Source organism: Aythya marila (genome assembly GCF_965140915.1).
Source record: "Aythya marila genome assembly, chromosome: 1".
NCBI lineage: Eukaryota > Metazoa > Chordata > Aves > Anseriformes > Anatidae > Aythya > Aythya marila.
Window position 1 is genome coordinate 55483982 of NC_139042.1, and position 22070 is coordinate 55506051.

Sequence of the window (22070 nt, forward strand, 5' to 3'; positions counted from 1 at the left end):
TTTCTCCTTTGTTAGAAATGACAATTTGGTGTCTTTTGAGAAAATGGAAAAAGGAGTAAAGTTTCACAGTACATTAAGTAGTCTGAAGAAAATTATGAAAAATTATAGGGCCACCTCTTAACACTACAGGTGTAGATACTTGATAACGTATGTATGTGTACAATTACAGAACTGCATGGGTTGCCAAGTCAATGTTAAGTCATTCCGACAAACTACATACTTTGTGAATTGTTACTGCTGTTTTCATTGTCTAACGTCCTATATCTTTGTTGAATCAAATTTTCATGCATTTGTAGCACACATTTAGCAAATATATGAGTACCAAGTCGGCTAGGTGTGATGCATAGTCACTAGTTCAATGCCTATTGTAGGCTGCACTGTATTTTTAGATCTAGAGATCACTTAGCCACTCATATGACTGTACGCAATGCTGTTCTGCAATTCAGCTTTTGCTGCACTTCTGCTTATCTGGAGTATTAAAATGGACGGCACGATTTCTGTATTGTTTTCAGTTTCCCACTTTCTCTTCAGGATGTCCCCATTGTAGGTCTATTGAAATTGTCACATGGCGTATGTTAACACACAATGAACACTCTTAGACTAAATGAGACCTGGCTTTTCAGTTACAGGACGAGGCACTTGAGAGAAATTTCTGTGTTCATCCTTGTTAATGCTTTTAGACTTCTGAAAAATCTCAGGGTATAAAGGAACTCCATGAGTTCATGGTTTTGGTGGTTTTGAGGGATTCATCACGTACAAAAACGCTTCTGTGTGCGTATGTGTTTGCACATATGTATGACAGTATGGGTAGGCACTGATGTAATGTGTCTGGAGACAGGGAATTTTAAACATCACATGTTCTCTTACTAGAATACAAAAGCTGTGGTGTGTCTGTCTGCTGTAAGATCTATCTTTGTAGGTCACCAACTTTGACTCCCTCTTTTATCCTTTAAAAAAAAAAGCTCTTGGGTTCTTATCTTAGACTTCTCATTGAAATACTCTTGCAGGAGTGAACTTTGAGGGGCATGTCAAGGCTCACTCAATTATAACCTACAGTATTTCTGCTTCAAGAAGGAAATTCAGGCTGCTACCATCTTATGAGATACGACCACTGGGGCACGTAGTTCCCTACAGCCATTCACATAACATTGTCACCGTACAGATCACGTGCCAAGGTTTCAGCTAACTGTGTTGGTAGGGCTGTATTTCATAGGGAAAAATAGCTTCCAGGCCAGTTCTGTAATTGTACTGTTATTGCCTCTTTCTTCTTACCTACAGTCATTTGTTTATTTGTTTGTAAGGTGATGTGCACTGCATAAAGTTCAAAATGTGGAATACCCCCTCGGTCTTCTGGGAGCTGCTTTGAATTTATGTAGAGTTCAGCTCAAAGCTTCGGAAATTTAACTAGTGTTAACCTCACAAATTTTGAAGTTTCTAAAAAAAAATCTTTGCAGATTTTACTCAGCCAGAATAGAACAGCCTTCTGAATTGTTTCTGTACCACACTCTCATTTACTTTTCTCAGGCTGTATGAAAAGCTTTTTCATACTTTAGATATCGGAAAACTGTAGAGAATCGATATTTCAGATATTGCTGAATGTTTAGTTTTAACTTTAGTTCTGATTATTGGATGTTTTAGGTGTAAGTTTTGAATTTGCTAACCTGGTTTTACACAGACTACAGACATCCCTTGTTAAATGCTCAGGAGTGCACTTGGGATCGTTTTCAATTCTGGTTGTTACAAACTGTATTCATCCTTTCTGTTTGTTAGTCGTTCAGCTTGGGCATTTTTCTATAGTGAATTCCTGTCAATGATAGATTGGCCTTTGTAGGATAAGACGTGATTGGACTGGGCAAACTTTTAAACTGGACTTCGATTTTTTTAGTCCTTGCCTTATAAGTAATATTATGCAATTAGGATCTGACCAGACCTAAGAATCATTGATTTTCTTCTTCCTCCTCCTCCTCTTCCACATTTTTAAGTGGTTTTCAACAAGCCTTACTGAACTGTTTATTGTTTTAAAAAATGTTTAGAAGGGATTTCAGGAAGTTTTCTGTTGCCCCTCAGTGTAGTATTCGCACTTAAAATACCATCCTTTCTACGTACTTAAAACTAGTGTTAAATACAAGCCAAATTTCTTGAACAGCATCTTTGAACAGTCTGGTGATGTAGTGAGCAGTTACCTCCAAAATTCATATCTTGCCATATAACCTTCTACACCTTCCAGTCAAGTATTTCACATATAGTCTCACATAGATCTGTAATCGGTGTGAAAGTATGTCAGAGTATGGTCTTCCTTGAATTCCTTGTAACTGTGTAATTATAAATGGTGACTAAGATAAACCTGCCTCAACGGTCTTGGGAATCTGGAGAGGTCCCAGTCAACTGGAAGCTGGAAAAAGTTTGTACCAGTTTTCAAGAAGGGTAAGAAAGAAGACCCTGGTAATTCCAGGCCTGTCAGTCTCTCTGCAGTGCCTGGTAAAGTCATGGAGAAGATTATTGTGGGAGTTTGTGAAAAACACTCGAAAGACAACACAGTCGTTGGTCATAGCCAACATGGGTTCATGAGTGAAAAGTCATAGAATCATTTAGGTTGAAAAAGACCCCTAAGATCCTCAAGGCCAACCTTCAACCTAGCACTGCCAAGTCCATGTCTAGACCATGTCTCCAAGCACCACATCTACACGTCTTTTGAATACCTCCGAGGATATTGACTCAGCTACTTCCCTGGGCATCCTGTTCCAAGTCCTTTTTAAGGAACTTGATTTCCTTTTATGACAAGGTTACTCATCTAGTTGACCAAGGAAGGCAGTTTATACAGTGTTTTTGGATTTTAGCAAAGCTTTTGATACTGTTTCTCACAGTATCCTTCTGGACAATGTCCAGCATAGAGCTAGGCAAATACATAACGTGATGGGTGAAAAATTTGAGCCTGAACAAACAGACACAAAGGATTATAGTAAATGGGGTTACATCGGGGTGGCAGCCATGTATTAATGGGATTCTGCAGGGCTCCATTTTAGGGCCAGTTCTCTTTAATGCTTTCATAAATGATCAGGATGCAGGACTCTATAGACTAACTTTGCAGACAACACTAAATTAGGAGGAGCTGTTGAGTCCCCCAAGGATAGAGAGGCCTTGCAGAGAGGTCTTGAGAAATGGGAGAGCTGGGCATCACAAACTGAATGGAGTGAACAAGAGCAAGTGCCAGATGCCACACCTGGAATGGGGTAGCCCTGGGAATACGTACAGACTGCAGGACGAGAGGCCAGAGAGCATGTTATCTAATAACATGCCTCGTAGTAGTGCTTTGGTAAGAAAAAAGAGTCAATCTAATAGGATTGAGCTTGGATAATTGTAAAAATATGAAAGCCATGCACTAACTGTTTTTATGCTATTGATTTATATTCAAACAATATTTGAATTTGAGTTCAGGGTAGATAAAAGTTAAATATTTATCATAAATGAAATCACGGCTTTAATTCATTCTTCTAAGTTTTGAATTATGAAAGGCTACGGTGAGGGCAAAGCATATTAGAAGTATGAAATGTGAAGCAATGTTAAGAAATAGCTAAATGATCCATTACTGTTTTGAATATTGATATCATGTAAAGTAAAATACAGTAAATTCATGGGAACAGTAATAGTACTTGAAAAATACTTTTATTGCTATTTTCGTTATGAGTTTTTTATCCAAATACCTGGCAATAGACTACTTCACAGTGCATTTCTGTTTTGAAAAATTGACATAAAAGGGGAGTGTCCTTCAGAGAGACTTCTAAGGACATCCCCTTTTGTATCTATTTTCCAAATTACAGATAGTTTCATAAGTATATTGTAACTTTCTTGTTGATTAAAAAATAAGTTTTTTATCTTCAAGTTTTTGTCTATATTGATAAAATTCCCTGAGTCTTCTCCAAGACAGACTGTCCCAGCAATATCAGCCTCTCCACATGTGAATGATGCTCCAGTTCCCTAATCGTCATCCTGATCCATCTTGCACTGGACTTCCTCCAGCCAGTCCATATCTTCCTTGTACTGAGGAGTGCAGAACTGGGCACAGTGTTCCAGATGCAGCCTTACCAGAGCTGTGGAGAGAGAGGAAAGATCACTTCCTTTGACCTGCTGGCAATTCAGTTCAGGAAGCTCAGCACGTAGGTTGAGAAGTCCATAACCTGAAATAAGAAATGGAAAAGCAGTAGAGAAACAGAGATTAGGAAATGAGGAAGAATTTTTGTCTTTTTGTCTGTCCTAAATTTAAGACAGGTATAAATAACCATATCTAAGCTAGGAGATGTGCTGAATCCCACACAAAACTAACATGAGGTGTCTGCATGTGAGCAGTGGTCAGTCAGTGTTCAGTTGAGTGACTGTAGGTGGCTGGCCTTGAGATGCATGTCTCCACGATCTGTTCACTGTGTTGACTTACCTCCTTTGTCATGGGAGCTTAGACACCTTGCTCGTGTCTGGACAGGTGCATCTAAAGGCCAAGCTGAAAACATTTACTTCTGGCATACAGGGGATCTTATTGTGGAAGTGAGGGCATATTTGTTTGTGGAAGAGGGGGATGCAGATATTTCCAGTTCTGGAAGAAAGGAGAAAATAGCGAGAAAGGAGGGGAGAAGCTAATGATATCTCATAAGATTCTGTGCCTTTTATACCCGTGACTTCTGAGATCCCGTAGAAACATGTGTTTTAGCTTTTGGTTTGTATTTCACTTTGAAGTTTTCAATTTCTCTCTCAGATCTGCAGAAAAGTTAGTGTGTCCAAAATCTGGCCTGCTTTGTCAGTTTTGCCAGCTGGTTCAGTAAGAGGCATGTTGCTTCTACCAACCTTTCTTAGCCTCTCCATTTACATCGTTATGACTACAGCGCTGCAGTTAGCTTACAATGAGATGTGTCCTAGAAGCATCTACTGGTTCGTTGATCAGAGAGGGAACCTGTGAGAGTAATTCAGCTGTGTGTACCTTGAAGACTTCTGCCGTAGAATGAGTCACATCTCAGCAATGCCTAGTGCTCTTTGTTGACTATGAAACCAACTCTAAACTACTAGCTCATATGTAGGCTTTTAAACCGTAGATGTCTACACTGAGGCAGATAAATCCAATTGTGATCTTGTAGGTAAAGAGATTTGGTTAACGCTATCATGACTATTGCCTGCAGAACTCTACCGTTGACCCAACGGAGCCTACCCATAGGTCACAAATGCAAGCTCAGGATAGATACACTGTGCTGAAATGGCAGTACATCTACGCCTGCACACACACAAAGAATGACTGAGGTCTCATCACGACGACTGAGATCTCATCACTTGGTCAATGAAGATAGTGTTGATGGACAATGAAGAGAAAAAAAAAAAATCGAGGTCTTTAGGAAATATATAAGCCCCGAGTCAACTGGGAAGGAAATGTGATTCTGTGAAAAAGAGTATATTATTAGAGCTTTTTTTCTGTCAAGCTATCACAAAGGGTTGTTTATACTCTTAATGACTACTTCCCAAAGAAACCTCAGACAAAATAATCCACCACGTTACAGTTATATTGCAGGTTATAACTGCAAGCTGAAAATACACATGCAGTGGTTTTATTGCTGGGCAGTTTTCACACGCTCTGTCTTGGTTTCATAAATGATGTGTTTCTCTGACCAAGGTAAATACAGAATCTCGACACAAACTTTAACTCCTTGTTTTAGTCTATTTGGATAGAATTAGGAACATCCTAAGGATAAAGCAGATAAAATAGGTGTGAAAATGTCACTTCACTGTGAGAATGCTGTTGTTTGCCTTTTTTTTTGTTGTTACCTGAAAAAAAAAAAATCTTGAATACATATAATGAATTTATTTAAATTTCTCAGACCAAAGTAATTTAGCATTTGCTGACGTTAGGTTCTGTCAAGTTCTCACCATTAGGCAAAATAATTTTCAACATAACTTTTGACATCGGTCTGCCTGCTGCGTCTTTGATTTTCTTTTTTAGTGTTAATCAAATAAAAGATGTAAAATATCTCAGTGAGTAGTGGAGCATGTGTCTCTTTGTCAGGTAAAATATTGGAGAGCTTCTGTATCTGGTCTACCTAACAAAAAGGAGAAACCACGGCTACTTCCTTTTTCTTAAAAGTGTACAACTTTGGAGTGACATGGGGGAAGGGGAGGGGAAGCTGGCTTTTCTGACAGGGTTGGGAAGAGGTTAGGAAATTTTGTGTGAAGGACCAGTAGTAAGCCATGATGTTAAGAAACAAAAAATGTAAGCACTCTTTTTTTTTTTTTCTGCAGTGCACCAGATATATTCCAGTTTGTCCATTTTCTCTTCTTAGATTTTGCTTGATATATGGTGGATGAGATTGTAGGTTATGATGGTAGGACTACCAGAAAACAATTTAGATGTGATTCATGTTGCCAGCCAAAAATTATCCATTTTAACAACGTGAAGTTAACTGCGGTATCTTTCCTTGGTGAGTTTTTAGAGCCTAAAACACTCTGAATCTCACCTATTTGTGGGAAGTAGCCCTTTCACCTCATTTACAGCATTCAATTTAGTATATCATGAGGTCTTCTTATCTTCACTGAATAAACAAAGTTGGCTTATCTAGGCCTTAAACACTAGAAGCTCACTACATCCGTGACAAAAAAAATGGCGTAAGAAGTGTACTTCGTCAAAACTTCTTTCTTTTTAAAGTGACACATAACAAGTTCTGCATGTGAACCAGCTAAAGAGGAAGTTCTTTGGAAATATTTGACATTAAGATGGGTATATGACACTAAACCAGACTGAATCATAAGACCTATTTTAACTATAAGAGTCTCTTCTTCAGGTTTATTGGAAATATGCAAATAGACAACTCTTCCTCACTAGATGAAACTTCTTGAAAATCTGTTAACACCGAGCACAGAGTTTGAAGTTTCTCATACTTCTGCCTGATACCTTTACAACTGGAATAGTGCATCCAGGGAGAGAGGAAGGGAGTGACATTGAAATCACAGCAAGTCCGAAGGTAGTGTGGTAGATTTCGACAGCGTTCACGTAGTGCTTCTCACAGCTGAGCCCGTCCTCCTGTTTATACTTACGAAGAACTGCAGTCTCACGTGATTGCCTTGCAGAAGTATTGGCCCGCAGTACGTTTCTTGGCAGCTATTTGTAGCAGATATGCAGATAAGCAGATTAGCCTTGTTCCTCCACCAGGTGCTTTTTATCTCAGATTTTACCCTGAACACTATATTGTCGGACTTGTTGACTTTCTAAGTTCACGTTTGGGTTACACAACGAGTTTCTGTCTAAGTTCAAGGAGGGGCCAAGAGGTTAGCATGCTGCTGGGGAGCAGCAAAGGGCGAGAGGACAGCCCTCTGCAGCAGGTGCATGGGCTGGAGACAGTGAGCTCAGTAAAGCTGGGAAAGGATGTGTGCGTGGCTTGCAGGCTTAATGCTGCAGTTTGGCCTTTCTCCATTTTAGAGGTGCCCCAAAACTTTAGCCTTTTAAAGCCTTTTCTTCTGATTCAATGCTCTCGGATGACTCTGCTTAGGGAAATACAAGAAGGCTTTTACTGGTACCACTGCTGGCTGCTGTTTGCAGTACATTTCCCTTTCTGAGACAAACAAGTCCCGAAGTGCTGGCACTGCTGCTGCTATCCTATTTGCTGTTTTGAGTTTGATCCGAGAATAATTCTGTTTGTGGTTAACGTGTTCAGACACGTGTCAAGATTTGTCATACCTTCAGGGAGATACAGATTTTCCTATCACCACTCGCTTTGTTTTGTTCTTGACTGTCTGAACTCTTTGAAGATTTACTGTGCCCTGAAAACATCAGGCCTGAGCTAAGGGCTGGAGGTGATAAGAGCGGGCAGAGATCAGTAGCTGGGAGGGACACCTGGCAGAGGTGAGGGAATGCTGGTGTGATGTTGGACAAAGTATTCTGCGTGGCAGCTCTCTTCCTCTGAGATCAAATTATACACAGTATTTGCAGCCAGGTTCAGTAATTCTTACTCCCCAAGAAGTAACTTTCCTGGCAGCCATACAATCTGGGTTTTCTCAAGTGAGGAGCCTGTATGTGCTACCTCTCTTGGGACCAGGTGGTTAGCTTCTGAGGGACCTGCTTGCTGGGTAGGTACATAAAATATGACAAGCCAAGAGTAGCTAAATGACAGAAATGATACAAATACTGCTCCACTTACTTACTCTTTGGTGAGTATACTTCTGTCTCAGTTTCCAGTTGACATGCACAAGATTTGGTCATGGGCTTAAAGTCCTCTGGAACATTTTCACTAGAGCTGAGGAAAAAAATACTGAGGTCATCAAGAAGCTTTTGTTCCAGTGCCCTGTCATTCCTGAAGTCCTGTCAGGACATTTCTTCAAATACAGAACATTTTTGTTAAAGGCAACCTTCACTGAGATGCCGGAGGCAGTGGCCTTCCTCTTATCCCATCCCATTTACCTCCTTCCACACAAGAAGATAAGGGGTTAAGGATAGCCTAAGCTTGTTCTTAGAACTGTTGCCTGGTTTTGATGCTATATCCAACACCAAGACCAATCATAAAAGATGATAGAATAAAAAGAAAGCGAGCGTTTCCCAAAGCAGAGCTCTAATGTATTGCTCTAAAAGTTACCATCTCAGTGGATAATTAGCAATAACCTTGTAAGTAATCTGAAAAATATTCCCATCTCAAAGAATATTACCTTTTCCTAAACCATCACCTTTTGTATACGCAGCTTCTGTATGTTTATACAAGTATCAGTGAGATAAAAGTACATATCCTCAGAAAAAAAAAATAAAAAAAGAAAAGAAAAGAAAAGAAAAGAAAAGAAAAGAAAAGAAAAGAAAAGAAAAGAAAAGAAAAGAAAAGAAAAGAAAAGAAAAGAAAAGAAAAGAATAACCCAGATTTAGAGGTTCTACATTGCTTTTAAAGTAATTGCATTAATTGTGTCTGTCTCATTTATGCATTTTTTGGGGTTCGTATCTCTTCCTGTTCGTTTCACTCTGCTGTCATAGCATAATTCTTGTGGCGTAGCAGCTGATAAATAGTCACAAATACCGAAACATGGCATAAAGCAGAGTGACAGTTTGTACAAGAAGTTTGGCCTCGATGCTGCACCACTTCCAGCTCAGGAGCTTCATGATGGGGTTAAAAATGGTGCTCAGGTGATGCCTGTAGATCAGTCTGGGACACATGGATTTCGGTTGCTCCTCCTGAATATGGAATGAAACCAAGTCCCAAGGCACACATAAGTATGAACACAGGGAATGTGTTGTTTTTTTTTCTTACAAGCAGGAAGAGAGCACCACAAAGACTGTCTTTCTTCAATGTCATTTTTTAATTAACTGTTCTTTTTTTTTTTTTTTTTCTCTCCTAGAAGTTAGGTTGGCACGTGTCTGTGTATACTCTTGGATTTAACTTTAAATCAGCTGTTTTGCTTTTGTCTCTGTTAGAAGGTGAAACTTGGGGGTGGGAGCAGAAGCCATAAGGAGGGGTGATTTTTGCTTAGGAACATTTGCAATGCTTCAGCCTCCTCGAGGGCAACCTTAATCTACTCAAGTCAGCATGCAGCACATCCTGACCACTGCCTTTACTAGAAATCAAAATTTTATTTGAAATTTTTTGAAATGGTCGGTTAGTTATGGTTCCAATTCTGAAACAAACAAAAAACCCCAACCAACTTTCTGAGTCACAGGCAATGCAGTGCACAGATTTTAGAAGGTAATATAGTCTGTAGTGGTGAGGAAGTTGGAGGGAAAGAAATCCCCTGTTCTTGACTCTAGACTGAGGTCTCTAGGGGAATACAATAAAATGTTCTTTAAAAAATAGAAGGGCCATCTGCTATCTCTGCAGCTAAATTCGAAGAAAACTCGCTGTGTTTAAAGGCTTTATTTTTTTAACTTTCAATTTTTGCTTTTAGATTTCTGGGATTTGCTACAATAGCAGTATACTAAAGGTTCATCGGATTCTTTGTGTACCCAGCTGGGTAGCAAAGCTATTTTCCTGGACTCTTGAACCAATCTTCTCATCTGCGGAACCAACGAGTGAGATTCGAGTGGGAATGGGAGCCACAGTCGACATCCAGAGGCAGCAGAGGATGGAGCTCCTGGATCGGCAGATCATGATGTCTCAGGTTGCCCAAATGAGGCGGCAAAGGCAGCAGCAGGTATTGTTACACACACACTCTGTAAGGGTTATTTTAAATTTACATAACGGGAAACATTCATTTTCAGGTCCTACATTTTGTTGATTCCTTTTTGATATATTCTTCTCAATTGGTCTTTCATACTCTGTCCTACTGCTGATGGTCATTTAGGTGCTTACATAGTTTTGTATGTTAAAACTGCTTCACAGGATGGAAGCAAACGTCAGGTAATCCTGCAAAGATATCAGTACTTCTGGCATTCTGCAATGCTGAAATGAAAAATGATGCTGAATGGTAAAGTGCTTGCTTCTCTGTGGTCTTTAGGAAGAGCCATTGTTGAAAGCTAGGAAATCATAACACTTCTGACTGTTTTGAGTGTTTGTATTGTTAGCATCCTGTTCAGAGGGATTGAAAATTGTCTACATAGCTTCTTTAATTGCAAGTGTACTTGGGATAAAGCCTGCGTCTGTAAGAAAGTTCAGAAATTGAATTCTCTAGCTATCTTACAGAGGTCAACCACAGGGACTTTCTCTTTGCAGCAGTTAATGCTCTCGTTTTATTTCCTTACTTAACAGAATAGCAGAGCCTTTATATTTTCTGTTTTAGTCAAGGCAAAAAACACAGATGTTCACATACTTTGTGTTGTAGGGCAGCAAGACAGAGCTGAGAGCGTCTCAGTTCACTTTTTCCTATACCTTAGAAGTTTACATTACTACTCTTATCAAGCCTAGCAGACAACGTGCACCTTGCATTGCTCTATTGTGAGCATACATTGCTCCTAATTTTATTACAGCCTAACACTTTGAGGTCTTAATTTAGTTTCTTCTGCCCAAAATGCAGCTAAAAAGTCCTCATTATGTTTGTGGTAACGTGGTGCCAGTAGGTGCAGCCATGTTGCCATTAATATGTTGACAGAATTAGAGACGTGTCGGCATAAAGCTTTATCTTTGGCCAACAACTGGAGTATGAATCTTTGTTTCCAGTCCCGGGAATTCTGTTTTCTTTAACTTCTTAACGCGTAAATGTGGTCAAATTGTTTCTGAGGTGGAAAGATTCTCACCTACTTCTCTCTGTTCACACTAGAACATTAATCGGTTTTAACAGAAGAACCGAGCTAGAAATTATTCAATTCTTGAATATCGCTCTTGTATTAGGAAACGCACTGAAAGTGTCTGTTGGGCCACAAGCTGCTGTGACGATGGCGGCTAAGTTTCTTCAAATAAGAAGAGGAAGAAATTACCAGTTGTTAAAGACAGCCTTTGTAATACAATTTAATTGTGAAAACTAGTAGATAAGATCAAAATGGTAAATGTTTTTTGAGTCGATAACATTTCCTTCACATTTCCTTGGGTTATGAACAGCAAAGGTAGCAAAATGTCTTCTCAGACTTGACTTCAGAGTTTTTGCAAAAGGTGGAGGGGTTTAAATAAAATACATGAAAAACTTTTGAACAGCAGTGACTTGCTTCAGCTTAACAATCTGCTGAAACTCTTTCAAGTTACCTTCATGACTGGCCTTTAACTTTAGCGTAGCTTTCAGTTTTCCAGTAGTGCTCGACGGTGAAACTAGTGAGCAGAAAGCAATGGATTCAATGTGTGAACACTTCAGAAAGGTTCATCAGAAAAAAAATGTGTTAAGAAGGCTTTTACCAGGCTTATGACTCGTAGAATTTACTGGATATCAACTAAATCATTAAAAGTGTCATTCTCAACTGTTGAACTGTAGTGGTAAAAAATGAAAAACGGGTTAACTTCAGCCTCAAAATAATATTCAAAAAATCGAAAACAGTTGAAAACTTGAGAATAATTTTCCAGATAGTTGTACTTGCACGCTTCTTTTGTCCTTAGAGGCTTGGGAAGGTGTAATTTGAAGGCAGCGGAGTTGAGCAGATCCCAGTACAGATGAGATTTAAAGGATAATTTTACCCATGGGAGTGAGGCTGGTAAAGAATGCAGATCAGTTTCTTCGGGAGTTAAATAATGCAAGCTGTAAAGTATATTGGTCAGGTTATCAACTGCAGCTTTGGATTATATTTTAGGACAATGTTGTGCGTATTTTGGCATCTCAATATGCTGTCCATGGGTAGTATCGCATAGGTGAGATAAATTAACATTTTCTCTCCTGCTTTCCATGTTGTTTGGCAAAAGAAAAGGACTTAAACTTTCCACTGTACATTCCTTCCTTTCCTTTACTCTTTCAGTTTATCTGTTTGAGAAGAGATAAATCAGCTTCCCTGCATATCAATAGCACGTGGAAGAACACAAGAACATGGTGTGCGGTTTTAGCAGTGCTGTGTTGACCTGCAGAGCGTGGCAAACTCTCTTCTGGTCTTAAAGAGGGCCCTTAAATAGACACTTTTTGTCCTAAGCTTACTCTACAGGTCTTTAGAAGAAGTTCTGAAGAACGTGAGCCTGACAAGTCAAGACAAAAAGAGGAAAAGCTTAAAAATAAAAAAGGCAAAGAAAACAATGGGGAAAAACAAACAAACAAACAAAAAAAACTTTCTCATAAATTGTTTTTCCTATAGCTCTAAGATATTAAAATGTAAATAATTCTTTTTCTTCTAATGTTCTCTGGGCTCTTTTATCCAAGCCAGAATTTACTTTGGAAAAAAAAAAAAAAAAAAAGAAAAAGAAGTTCTTAGAGCTCAAATTCTTTGAGCTTTACCTTCCCTAGTCTTTCTCTTGCAGAAAAGTTGTGGTCTGGAGGAGTCTGAAGCAGAGACGTGTGTGTGACTGCTGGGCTGCCAGCACGCTTCACTTCAAGGAGCAGGTTGAGTGAGTGACAGAACCTGACCATAAACCACGGGCTTCATTGCTTGATGTCCCTCATTTTGTGTAGCCCAGAAGTGTGCAGCGGTGCTGTGTCTGTTGTTAGAAACTGAAAATTTATCTTACGTTGCTAGTTTCTCAGGGGAGTGTGGTTACACGATGACTGATTTTTCTCTTGCTTTCTAGTTGCTATGGATACGGTCCTTACCCAGATGGGCTTGAGCAGGTTGAAAACTTTCTGTTCTTTTTTTTTTTTTTTTTTCTTTCCACGGATAATCCTGAGAGATGATGAGTTTGTCACAAACGGAGAATTACTGAACGTTACCTCCATCCACCTTTTGAGGCAGTGAAATAAAACACGTGCCGTGTGTTTTGATACCCTTAAAAATACCAGCTTGCTATTTTGTTACTGCTTTTTAAACTTTAGTTTCTTAATTCTTTGCTTTCCCACTCTTTTCTCAGTTCTCTTTTCTTGTTTAAATAATTTATCCTCGTTTTTCTTTTTTTCCTGTGAACCTGCTATCTTTCCTTCCTATCATTTTCACGTTTTCATTTCCCTCTATGTCACGTTCCTCCCACATTTTCGTCTCTTCCCCTTTGTCCCCATCATTTCCCATACTTCGTGTTTGCCCCTTTGCACCACTCCTCTTTGCTGTGGATGAAATTTTCACCCATCATGTCGTACCCATCGCTCATCATTTGCATCTCGAAGGGGTAGAAGATGCATCAGATACATCTTGAAGTGGTAGAAAACACTCACCTTTCCCTCGCTCAGGCCAGGATGTAGTCAAAGTCTTTGGCACTATTTTATCCTTCCAATACTGTAATAAGGATTTGAACTATAATGTAATAAACAGCAGGTATTAGGTGTTTCCATAGTTTCGTATGTTCGAACTGCTTCACAAGACACAAGCAAGCGTCAGACAATCCTGTAAGTCTCCCGACTTTTCTATTTCTTCATCTGTTTCATTTCCCAGCGTTTTTCTGAAGTTTATCTTTCTGTAAGCCAGATGAAAGGCCTGGTGGGAAAGGGGAAGAAATTGCTGCATCTGTGCTCGCAGGGAGTCAACTTGACTTTCACTTCCCACTGAGAACCTCGGGGGGAGGCTGGCAGATAACCAGGCTGCAAACAGATGAGGGAGGAGCCCGTGCCTAGGTGCTACTGGCAGCACTGCTGGGGCTAGAGGCAGGTGGGTATGTATGGGATACAAAGTGCTCAGCACCTTCTGCTGGCAATTACGTGCCACTTCTTTGAGTGCTCACCCCTGCGCCCATTCTGCGTGTGGGGAGGGTGGGAGGAATGAACCCCAGCCCCTTCACCTTGAAAAAATGCTCTCTGTATCCATAGGACGTTTGCTCCTTCGTTCATGCTGAGCATGTTAAACACGCTGCGTTGCCTGCTTCTTGGTTTCTCTTAACTTTCTTGGCTCAAAAAAAGAGCTTCCCCAGGGTGCTCCAGGCTGTGTGATAAGCCTACAGCCATATATGAAAATCTTTTCTGCCCCTTCCTTCGCTTTTAAGCTTTTTTTTTTGTTCTTTTTCCTCCTTTTTGTTTCTCAGTTCCAACTGCTGTTAGTTTCTAGTGAGACCAGAGAGCCCTTTGATGCATATCACAAGGCATCTCTATGTGAGCTTCTTCTGCTTGCAAAGACCAGACTTCTTCTCTAACAATGTGGCTTCCCCTAATTGTTCCTTCTCTAGATGTCTTCCTCCTGGGACACTGGAGAGATGATCTGTGGGGAGATGCATTGAGTGTCTTTATTGTTACGTATCCTGAAAACGTGCCACTTTCTTATTCTGTGAACTAAGGACTGTGAGGCTGTACTGCTGATTTACCTCCTGGTTATTTTAAGTGGTCAGCTTCCATCCTTGGAAAACAGAATTTAACAGAGCAAAGTCCTAGGACAAGAATTACTCCTCAGGATGTTGTCCTTACTCAGAATCCCTCAGTAAATGTGCTCACAGACAGTCCATTTCTGCCTTCTCAGAGAAGTCTAAGAACCAGATCTGGCCATATCCTTTAGTTTTCACACTGGTGCTGAGAAATACCCTTATGGCCAAGTCTTCTCAAATAACTTCAGAGGTTTGAGTACCAAAATGTTTCAAGAAACCTCACGAGACATTCTGTGACCTTTGCACACTGCCAGGTAAGTCCCTGTAAATTCTCACTCTCACAGCCGAAATTTTGGATGGAAAGAGCTTGCTCATAGTGACCCACAGATGTAAGTATCACTCTCAGGAAGGAATCCACCAGACCAGTTTACCTGAATAAATGGGTGAGATTTTCAGCCCAGTGGTATGCAAAGTCTCTTTCTCTAATTAGGTTTTTGTTCCAACTACTCTGTGTTACCTATAACTCCTCTGGGATTTTGTGACATAATTCAATACAAGCTGTCTTTTACAATGTTTTCATAAACTTCAAAGGCAACTATAGGTAGGGTACCCATAGGATGAAAATGTTACTTGAGTTCAGATCCCAGAGATATGTGCCTACAGAGTTGACATCATGTTTTAAACAATTTTCTTAACTAGTTGGTGATTTATGGGTTTATTCCAGCCCATGAATGAAGCGTGCATGCTGCAGCAATAATCAGCGTGGCTAAATTTAACTGAGCATTTAACTCATTATTGAGTTGCAACTGTTGCAGCAGTTGATAACCCACTACTATTTGGGTATTTCTAAATAGCCTTTTTTTATTTATGGGTAACTTGTTTCTGGATTCTAGATGTGAAATCATTAAAAATGTTGAATTTCCTGGGTGCTTCTCCAGGTAACGAGTTTATGACTACTTCCTCTACAGACCCACTTTCTTTTTCTATCTTCTTTCATGGAAATCAGCAACTATAGTTCTTCTAGAATAATCTGAATATATGTCAGTAACAGCCAGCTGTCACAGTCACAAGGCTGTGTCACTGTCTGAGACTCCTAGTCCTCAGTAGCCCACCTGCTCACACACTGAACTATCATTTTTTCTTAGACTGGAATTATACAATTCTCTTTCTGTCTGACTCATCGTTTGAGCTGTAGCCTTTAGATACCGGCTAAATTTGATGTAATATTTGTAATCGATTTCCCTACAGAAGCAATGGCTGGACAACTTCCTAAGGAAATATAGTGTCTTACTTCAAAGCAAATAATTTTTGAGAAATAGATTATGTTTCTTCTCCTATTTGTTGTTCTATACTCGTGCTCTTGACAATTTATTTGAGGTAGTCCCTTTTAAAAAGCTCCTGGCATCCGAATCTCCCCAGGCATTTCAAGAGCATTTAATTCTCTGCTGTCTGATCTATGCCTGTTCACAGAAGGCAAGTTTCTTTTTAGTTGTTACTTTCATCTGTATTTTCAAACATGGGTCACAAGGCGTCCAATTTGGGGGCTGAGATTCTAAAGCTTTTTCTGTTATCCTTCATCTGCACTGAGAGTCTTGTTTGGAAACCATTTCTTCTTCCTAGCATCAGTTTTCATCTCATGTAATAGAGAAGAGGCATGTCTTTCAGCTAGTACGTGACCCTTGTCAGTGTTCAGGTTTTCTGATGGGAACTCTGATAGCAGCGTGTAGAAACTGCAGGCCCGTGTTTCCGACTGTTTGCTGAAGCCTCAGAGGCACAGTAAATGTGTAGGTTTAGCCAAGCAGTATTGCCGATGTGCCACCTTGAACGTTGATTTTGTGTTGTCAACAAATGGAAGCCCATCCTATTTGCAGCCTAAGACAGAACCTCAATCTTCGATCCCCCAAAAGGGATTATAATTATTTTTTTTTCCCCTGCGTGATCACAGACTGGCCCGTTATGTACTGGAGTATTTGCTTCTGCTAAGTATATTGGAGAATTTGGTTTTGAGTTTTCTTTGTGCCCAGCGTTTGTTAGCTCAGCTTCTCAAATCAAAACAATTTTGAAACTCTGATTTCTCACTTTTGTTTTGACCTCTACGTATTCATGTTTGAAAAGGCTTGTGCACAGGAAGTGCATGAGAGATTTTCTATCTAATCATCATGCTTCACATGTCAACAGTGAGCATCCAGAGGGCCTTGTAGGAAGGATTAGAACTGCCTCTGCTTTGTGTGAAGTGTCTGAAATGGAGTAACAGCTCGTTTCCCTAAGTCCAGACTTGGTGTTCGTGCTGGTGGACCCACCTTCAGCATTTGTGTGGCACACTGAACCCATACACCCTGGTGACCTCACTCAGCAGGTATCGAATGCTCAACATAAGAGCAGCTCCAAGTCCTTCCATCCCTGTAAAATTTGGGTGGTGATGATGACTGACAGCTGGTGTAGCCGTGACCAGTTTGTATGAAGAGAGCTGACACGAGCAAGCAAGAGTGAAGCCAGAAAGTCTGCAAATGGAAGTGCTTTGAAAAGGTGGCTGAAGCCTTGTCTCTCCTGCTTATAAAAGATTTAAATTCCCATTTCGTAGTGCAGACAAAGTCTGAGAATCCAGCTCAGCACTTCCCTGATGCTGGATGAACGAGTCTCAAAATGAACAGGTCTCAAAAACGCCAGCTTTCAGTTTCTGGTGGATATGAAGTTTCTTTCTTTCTTCTTGCCGCAGCGATCCAACATTTTGCAGCTGACCTGCCGCACCACAGCACTACTGAAAAGTGAATGCTGCGGTGATGCACAGCTTGGTGCAGAGCAGGTATTTAACCTCACTGTAACGGGCTGACCACAGAGCAGTCTTGCCCCTTTCAGTGTTTTGCGCTGCCCGGCGGGTTTTGGGAGCACCTCCGCAGCTTTTCACTTGCTGCCAGCCAGTTGTGTGTCTGAGTCATATAACGGCACCCCTTCCTGTCGTGTAGGGCAAGCAGTCTGCAAGGCCAAGTGCCTGTGCGTGCATGAGCACACTAGGAAGCTTTCAAAACTCTCTTACACCTCCCCTGAACGCAGCAGCAGCCGTTCCCACCTTGCCGCCCAAGCTGCAGATGTGGCTGCCACTTGGTGTTTCTGGCTTCTGCTCCTACAGCTACAGCACGTGGTGCCTGTGCTGAAGTCCCTGCCATTGTTTCTCAGGCAGCTTCAGGGGCCAGATTAAGGTGTTCCTCCTAGATTTCAAAGGAAATAGCTGATCAGGCTTCAGAAAAGCCCACATGTGGATTTGTGAACTTCTGTGACACACGAGCTCCTGTGGGAGAATGCAGACATCAAAGTTCAGGATGCAGCAAATAAGAGCTGGAGACAGAGCCTCTTGGCTAGAGAGACTTGTCTGTAGCATAGATTCCCAGAGAAAAGTGAAATATGTTTAGAAACTGCTAGACTACTTTCCTTGGTGAAAAATTAATCCCATCGTTACGGGTGATGCTCATAACACTCACACGGTTACATTTCTACCCCCTTCCTAAAAAAGAGGTTATTAAAGCTTTAAAAAAAAAAGAAGTTGCAGATGAAATAATCCCCCAGAAGAGTGTTGACCTCAGAAAAAGAGATGGGCTAGGCAAAGCCCACTGGAAATGTCACTTCTGCCACCAATCTGTCTTACACAACGTCCAGATACTGAGGCAGCAGATCTCAGCGTGTCATTCACAACCACACTTTTTCTTTCTTTATTTTATTGGTACGCATACTTCGGAGTCATCTGAAAAGCAAATGAGAGGGTTTTTTTTGTTTTCAGTACATTATATATATATTTTTAAAGAAATTTTGTATGTAAGAAGATAACATTTATACCAAATGCTAAGTAATGGCGCCTATGCAGAGCAGCAAACTCTAAAAATGTTACTTTAAAAGATGAAATGCAAAGCAATTTCCTTTTTTTTTTTTTTTTTCTTTCGCTGTGGTTGTTGTGTTAAGAAAAGGTGAACAGGACAGATATCAGGAGGTGTTTCCTGTTTGTGCAAACAGATGGCGAGTTGGCATTAACCATATACATGAGATAACGTTATCAAAATATCTTAACCACATGCATCACTTTCAAGAGGACTTTTGTAAAGCATTTTCTTTCAATTCTGGTAAAATAAATCTAATTGAAGTAGACGCACGTGGTAGCTACTTCAGTGGATGCTTGTTAGTTGTCCACAATACATTTTTATTTGTCAAGTTTTGGCTAGGAAGTATTTTACAGAGTATACCATGGCAGGTACATATATGGGAAATGGGGAGAGCTGCCTCTCCTAAGAGAGAAAGGAGATCACGTGAAAAAAATGGTGCAACTCGGCTTTCTGCAAGCTCGTAGGCTGGTATGAATATATTTTCCTTTACAAGGAAAGGAGTATCCTCCTTTCTTGTAAACAGCATTGTCCCAGGCACCACTAAAAAAAAAAATCAAGGATGTGACCTAACAAGGCATAACGTCAATACGTAAAGCAGTGGCGGCTATCCAAGAATAATTCATCGATATGGTATTTCCTTATAACATTTTCTGGGGGGGAGAGCTGCCGTTTTTGAATTCCCTTAATCGAATCCTGTCCTAAATCTCATCCTTTGGTCATCTGAAGCTCGTGACTGATTTGTCGTTTTCCTGTAGCAGAAGTCCCAACATCATCAGTGTTTTCCTCATCTCCTTCTAGTAGGGATTTATCAGAAATTGATAAAACGGGCTCCTTGGTGAGTTTGTCTCCAGTCAGACAGTAACAACGAATTTGCCATCAACCAATTCACTCATTCTTCGTACTGCTAACATCAAAAGAAGCTGCAATTTTCTTTAGTTAAAAAATAAAACCTTAGGAGGAAAGGTGCGGGAAAGGCTTGTAGGATTTTCCTTAAGGGTGTCCAACTTCCTTCTCTTCAGCTAACTGTTGGAGCATCTTTTTGTCCAGAGTTTTTCCTGATGACGCAAGGAAGATTTTGTTGCAGGCAGAAATGAGGGCCCAGTCACCACCTTGTACAACATGCTTGTATGAATGATGGTTTGTGGAGTGATTTTTTCAGTGGTTGTCTCTCTCTAGTAGAGGAGCAGACGTCAGGACTTCTGAAACGCAGTTTCTGATTAATGTCATGAAACTGAGCTTGATGATTGACAACGAGACTAGAAATTCTTCACAGCATCCCACTGCAGGGCCTGCAGCGTGTGTGCAAGCTGACGGGAGCCTCCTGCCTCGTGATGGCAGTAAGCTTGGTGCTGCTTCAACGCCATGGGATGAGAAGAGGCCTTCGCGAGCCTCTCATCCTGCAGAACAAATGAGACAAAGGAAAAGTTAAATATGCAATAAATAAATAAATAAATAAATTTTGCTATTTTGAATCTGACAAAATCAGACGTAGAAGATTCAGACTAGGAAAGCAGACCGCAGGAAGAAACCTTACCTGCGTGTGGGTAGCGTGATGAGCGGTTCCTGTCAGCCTGGATGGGGGCAGGAGGTGGCGCATCACCACATCGTGACCCCGAGCACACCGACAGGCTCCCCAGGGGGTTGCATCTGCCCGGGCTGAGGGCCAGCTCTGACACGGGACAGCTCCTGACCCTGGGGCAGACTTGTGAGAAAGAGCTGTGGTTGGAAACGTCCGTGAGAAGCCTTGTTGGGGCCTCGCCCACCTCGGCCGGGAGTTGCCTCTGAAGGCAGGGCCTTCCCCTTGGCCTTTGCTGAGCTGCTGTGCGGATACGCCTGTGCCAAGCCACATCTACCCCCACCGGGTCCTGACCCCACTGGTGGGACTTGTAGGATTGATCTTAGACCCGCCTCATGGCAGGCCAGATTCCTGGCTGACCGTGGCTGCTGTCACTGGGCCTGTGCTGCTCGTCTGGTGTGGCCTCTCTGCTGGCGTGTTGTCACCTGGGCTGAATACCAAACACTCAACTATTTAGTATTAAACCTAATTATTCTCATAGTAAACAGACAAACCAGAATCACAGAACTGCCTGCCTTTCCTTAAATGGATCAGACTGACAGAAACTTGTCACGAAGCTCAGGAAAGGAGCTGACATCCTGGGCCCTCGATCACCCTCACTGCTTAATTATTATCCCCTTTCCTGCTTTTTTTCAAGTTTGCTGATCTCCAGCAGGGACTCTCAGGTGATTTAGAAGCATTGCTCAAATGAATTTATCACATTGGTTATCGCCGTGTGAAATCTTCCTGACGGTTCTCAGAATAAGTGGCTTAGTGTGGTCACAAAGTGCAGAACTCATCACAAAATTGTGAAGGGGAGGGCTGAAGAGTAACTTCTGTAAGGCAAGGTAGAGTATTGATCTGGAAATCTGCATATTTTTAACTGGAATTTGAGAGCTTTAGTTAATTTAAGGGATTTTTGGATGCTCACTTTGGGTCAAATTAAAAATCACAGTTCTTACTGTCTTTCTGTTGTGATAGTTAAGATTATCTGAAAGTCACCATCCACACTGGAAATCCACAGCCTTGATCTCTACTTTCTGTGGATCTGAGACAGTAGCAGTGCTTCCTAATGTCTTCTTATCTTTACTCTTGGCCATGGTACCACCTCCTGCTGCAGTTCCCCAGATCTCTGCTCTTTTACGTTGTACAAGCCTGTCATTTAATTAGAAGCAAGCCTATGAAGGGAAGCAATTTCCCTGCAGTTAAGAATCAAGAATCTTAATGTGCATGGCTTAGATGCCCTCTGTGAATACTCGGTTGAGAAGTAGACCGTCCAGAGTAAGCTGGAATTAATCCTGAACATCAGTGGTCACAAAACATTAAGACTTTCAGCCTTCACTACTTGTATTTTGGATATTCTCAAGTCGTTCGTATAGGCAAGAGCTGATGGGTTACGTTTGTCACCATTTCCAAAGGTAATTGAAATATTCCGAGGACAGCTGGAAAGGATGTTTCCACAGCCGTGTTGGTCTGTCTGTCTGTCTGCTATCTCTGGGAAAGGGATCGCAGGCTTTGTGCGGAACCGTTCTTAGTATGTCAGCCCGTATCTGCAGCTTATCAAGTTTTCCATTATAAACCTTCAAAACTAAGCAGTTACCGTATTAGGGAGTCTGGGTTTTGTACTGCATGCAGTGCATTTCGTGCACACTGATTTAAAATGTAAGTTTAGGAGAAAGAGGCAGCCAGGCCTCTTTGTTACGTGTCAGCAGCACGGGGCAGGGTGGATGCAAAACCCAACTGGAACAGGCAGCTGAGAGCACAGCTGGAAAGGCACATCTATTTCAGTCTTCAGATATACCAACATACTGATAAATTAATACATTTACTGTAGATTTTACATTTCATATGCATTATTCTCTGTGAATTCTGGTGCTACAAAAAAAAAAAAAAGCCATGGTCCTGCTGGCTTTTTTCAATTCGGCAGTTTTGCTT

The 22070-nt window shown here is 41.0% G+C and overlaps 1 protein-coding gene across 1 annotated transcript in view; it reads left to right on the forward strand.

The window, feature by feature from the left end:
• UBAC2 (UBA domain containing 2) overlaps positions 1 to 22070 on the forward strand; it is an 88434-nt gene that overhangs the window by 60570 nt on the left and 5794 nt on the right. Inside the window, exon 7 of the mRNA XM_082778107.1 lies at positions 9883 to 10128. Coding sequence (XP_082634233.1) covers positions 9883 to 10128 — 246 coding nt within the window. The remainder of the gene's footprint in view (positions 1 to 9882; positions 10129 to 22070) is intronic.